Consider the following 5,000-nt stretch of genomic DNA (forward strand, 5'->3'; position numbering starts at 1 on the left):
GGAAAATATCGAGAGAGAATTGGATTTGGTTAGACAATGTGTGGTTGGTAAACAAGGATAGATTTTTTAGCAAGGTACGAAACGTATCGTCAAATATTCAATATGATTCTACAAGATCTAGTTTCGTTCAAGTAACGGATTCTAGCCAATTGAACGGATCTTCTGATCAATTCATAGATCCTTTCGATTCCATTAGTAATGAGGATTCGGAATATCACTATCACACATTGATCAATCAAAGAGAGATTCAACAACTAAAAGAAAGATCGATTCTTTTGGATCCTTCCTTTATTCAAACGGAAGGAAGAGAGATAGAATCAGACCGATTCCCTAAATACCTTTCTGGCTATTCCTCAATGCCCCGGCTATTCACGGAACGTGAGAAGCGAATGAATAATCATCTGCTTCCGGAAGAAAGCGAAGAATTTCTTGGGAATCCTACAAGAGCCATTCGTTCTTTTTTCTCTGACAGATGGTCAGAACTTCATCTGGGTTCGAATCCTACTGAGAGGTCCACTAGGGATCAGAAATTGTTGAAGAAAGAACAAGATGTTTCTTTTGTCCCTTCCAGGCGATCGGAAAATAAAGAAATAGTTAATATATTCAAGATAATTACGTATTTACAAAATACCGTCTCAATTCATCCTATTTCATCAGATCTGGGATGTGATATGGTTCCGAAGGATGAACTGGATATGGACAGTTCCAATAAGATTTCATTCTTGAACAAAAATCCATTTTTTGATTTATTTCATCTATTCCATGAACGGAAGAGGGGGGGATACACGTTACGCCACGAGTCAGAAGAGAGATTTCAAGAAATGGCAGATCTATTCACTCTATCAATAACCGAGCCGGATCTGGTGTATCATAAGGGATTTGCCTTTTCTATTGATTCCTACGGATTGGATCAAAGACAATTCTTGAAGGAGGTTTTCAACTTCAGGGATGAATCAAAAAAGAAATCTTTATTGGTTCTACCTCCTATTTTTTATGAAGAAAATGAATCTTTTTATCGAAGGCTCAGAAAAATTTGGGTCCGGATCTCCTGCGGGAATTATTTGGAAGATCAAAAAAGAGTGGTATTTGCTAGCAACAACATAATGGAGGCAGTCAATCAATATAGATTGATCCGAAATATGATTCAAATCCAATTCCAATATAGTCCCTATGGGTACATAAGAAATGTATTGAATCGATTCTTTTTAATGAAGAGACCTGATCGCAACTTCGAATATGGAATTCAAAGGGATCTAATAGGAAATGATACTCTGAATCATAGAACTATAATGAAAGATACGATCAACCAACATTTATCGAATTTGAAAAAGAGTCAGAAGAAATGGTTCGATCCTCTTATTTTTCTTTCTCAAACCGAGAGATCCATAAATCGGGATCCTAATGCATATAGATACAAATGGTCCAATGGGAGCAAGAATTTCCAGGAGCATTTGGAACATTTCGTTTCTGAGCGGAAGAGCCGTTTTCAAGTAGTGTTCGATCAATTATGTATTAATCAATATTCGATTGATTGGTCTGAGGTTATTGATAAAAAAGATTTGTCTAAGTCACTTCGTTTCTTTTTGTCTAAGTTACTTCGTTTCTTTTTGTCCAAGTTACTTCTTTTTTTGTCCAAGTTACTTCTCTTTTTGTCTAACTCACTTCCTTTTTTCTTTGTGAGTTTCGAGAATATCCCTATTCATAGGTCTGAGATCCACATCTATGAATTGAAAGGTCCGAACGATCAACTCTGCAATCAGTTGTTAGAATCAATAGGTCTTCAAATCGTTCATTTGAAAAAGTTGAAACCCTTTTTATTGGATGATCATAATACTTCTCAAAAATCGAAATTCTTGATCAATGGAGGAACAATATCACCATTTTTGTTCAATAAAATACCAAAGTGGATGATTGACTCATTCCATACTAGAAAGAATCGCAGGAAATCTTTTGATAACACGGATTCAGCCTATTTCTCAATCGTATCCCACGATCAAGACAATTGGCTGAATCCCGTGAAACCATTTCAGAGAAGTTCATTGATATCTTCTTTTTCTAAAGCAAATCGACTTCGATTCTTGAATAATCCACATCACTTCTGTTTCTATTGTAACAAAAGATTCCCTTTTTATGTGGAAAAGGCCCGTCTCAATAATTCTGATTTTACGTTTACGTATGGACAATTCCTCACTATCTTGTTCATTCACAACAAAACATTTTCTTCGTGCGGTGGTAAAAAAAAACATGCTTTTTTGGAGAGAGATACTATTTCACCTTCGTCAATCGAGTCACAGGTATCTAACATATTCATATCTAACGATTTTCCACAAAGTGGTGACGAAAGGTATAACTTGTACAAATCTTTCCATTTTCCAATTCGATCCGATCCATTAGTTCGTAGAGCTATTTACTCGATTGCAGACATTTCTGGAACACCTCTAATAGAGGGACAAAGAGTCAATTTTGAAAGAACGTATTGTCAAACTCTTTCAGATATGAATCTATCCGATTCAGAAGAGAAGAGCTTGCATCAGTATCTCAATTTCAATTCAAACATGGGTTTGATTCACACTCCATGTTCTGAGAAATATTTACAGAGGAAAAAACGGAGTCTTTGCCTAAAAAAATGCGTTGACAAAGGGCAGATGGATAGAACCTTTCAACGAGATAGTGCTTTTTCAACTCTCTCAAAATGGAATCTATTCCAAACATATATGCCATGGTTCTTTACTTCGACAGGGTACAAATATCTAAATTTGATATTTTTAGATACTTTTTCAGACCTATTGCGGATACTAAGTAGCAGTCAAAAATTTGTATCCATTTTTCATGATATTATGCATGGATTAGATATATCATGGCGAATTCTTCAGAAAAAATTGTGTCTTCCACAAAGGAATCTGATAAGTGAGATTTCGAGTAAGTCTTTACATAATCTTCTTCTGTCCGAAGAAATGATTCATCGAAATAATGAGTCATCATTGATATCGACACATCTGAGATCGCCAAATGTTCGTGAGGTCCTCTATTCAATCCTTTTCCTTCTTCTTGTTGCTGGATATATCGTTCGTACACATCTTCTCTTTGTTTCCCGAGCCTATAGTGAGTTACAGACAGAGTTCGAAAAGATCAAATCTTTGATGATTCCATCATACATGATTGAGTTGCGAAAACTTCTGGATAGGTATCCTACATCTGAACTGAATTCTTTCTGGTTAAAGAATCTTTTTCTAGTTGCTCTGGAACAATTAGGAGATTGTCTAGAAGAAATACGGGGTTCTGGCGGCAACATGCTATGGGGTGGTGATCCCGCTTATGGGGTCAAATCAATACGTTCTAAGAAGAAAGATTTGAAAATAAATTTCATCGATATCATCGATCTCATAAGTATCATACCAAATCCCATCAATCGAATCACTTTTTCGAGAAATACGAGACATCTAAGTCATACAAGTAAAGAGATCTATTCATTGATAAGAAAAAGAAAAAACGTGAGCGGTGATTGGATTGATGATAAAATAGAATCCTGGGTCGCGAACAGTGATTCGATTGATGATAAAGAAAGAGAATTCTTGGTTCAGTTCTCCACCTTAAGGGCAGAAAAAAGGATTGATCAAATTCTATTGAGTCTGACTCATAGTGATCATTTATCAAAGAATGACTCTGGTTATCAAATGATTGAACAACCGGGAACAATTTACTTACGATACTTAGTTGACATTCATAAAAAGTATCTAATGAATTATGAGTTCAATACATCCTGTTTAGCAGAAAGACGGATATTCCTTGCTCATTATCAGACAATCACTTATTCACAAACTTCGTGTGGGGCTAATAGTTTTCATTTCCCGTCTCATGGAAAACCCTTTTCGCTCCGCTTAGCCCTATCCCCCTCTAGGAGTATTTTAGTGATAGGTTCTATAGGAACTGGACGATCCTATTTGGTCAAATACCTAGCGACAAACTCCTATGTTCCTTTCATTACAGTATTTCTGAACAAGTTCCTGGATAACAAGCCGAAAGGTTTTTTTATTGATGATATCGATATTGATGATAGTGACGATATTGATGCTAGTAACGATATTGATCGTGAACTTGATACGGAGCTGGAGCTTCTAACTATGATGAATGCGCTAACTATGGATATGATGTTGGAAATAGACCGATTTTATATCACCCTTCAATTCGAATTAGCAAAAGCAATGTCTCCTTGCATAATATGGATTCCAAACATTCATGATCTTGATGTGAATGAGTCGAGTTACTTAGCCCTCGGTCTATTGGTGAACTCTCTCTCCAGGGATTGTGAAAGATGTTCCACTAGAAATATTCTTGTTATTGCTTCGACTCATATTCCCCAAAAAGTGGATCCCGCTCTAATAGCCCCGAATAAATTAAATACATGCATTAAAATACGAAGGCTTCTTATTCCACAACAACGAAAGCACTTTTTCACTCTTTCCTATACTAGGGGATTTCACTTGGAAAAGAAAATGTTCCATACTAATGGATTCGAGTCTATAACCATGGGTTCCAGTGCACGAGATCTTGTAGCACTTACCAATGAGGCCCTATCAATTAGTATTACACAGAAGAAATCAATTATAGACACTAATACAATTAGATCTGCTCTTCATAGACAAACTTGGGATTTGCGATCCCAGGTAAGATCGGTTCAGGATCATGGGATCCTTTTCTATCAGATAGGAAGGGCTGTTGCACAAAATGTACTTATAAGTAATTGCCCCATAGATCCTATATCTATCTATATGAAGAAGAAATCATGTAACGAAGGGGATTCTTATTTGTACAAATGGTACTTCGAGCTTGGAACGAGCATGAAGAAATTCACGATACTTCTTTATCTTTTGAGTTGTTCTGCCGGATCGGTCGCTCAAGACCTTTGGTCTCTACCCGTACCCGATGAAAAAAATAGGATCACTTCTTATGGATTCGTTGAGAATGATTCGGATCTAGTTCATGGCCTATTAGAAGTGCAA

The 5,000-nt window shown here is 36.4% G+C and overlaps 1 protein-coding gene across 1 annotated transcript in view; it reads left to right on the plus strand. All coding sequences in view use genetic code 11, as the record gives it.

The window, feature by feature from the left end:
• Positions 1-5,000, plus strand: part of ycf2 — a 6,885-nt gene that overhangs the window by 1,027 nt on the left and 858 nt on the right. Inside the window, exon 1 of the mRNA in view lies at positions 1-5,000. This exon is cut by the window's left edge and continues 1,027 nt beyond it; it is cut by the window's right edge and continues 858 nt beyond it. Within this exon, the coding sequence (NP_051101.1) occupies positions 1-5,000 (5,000 nt within the window).

This window comes from Arabidopsis thaliana, chloroplast, assembly GCF_000001735.4.
Source record: "Arabidopsis thaliana chloroplast, complete genome".
NCBI lineage: Eukaryota > Viridiplantae > Streptophyta > Magnoliopsida > Brassicales > Brassicaceae > Arabidopsis > Arabidopsis thaliana.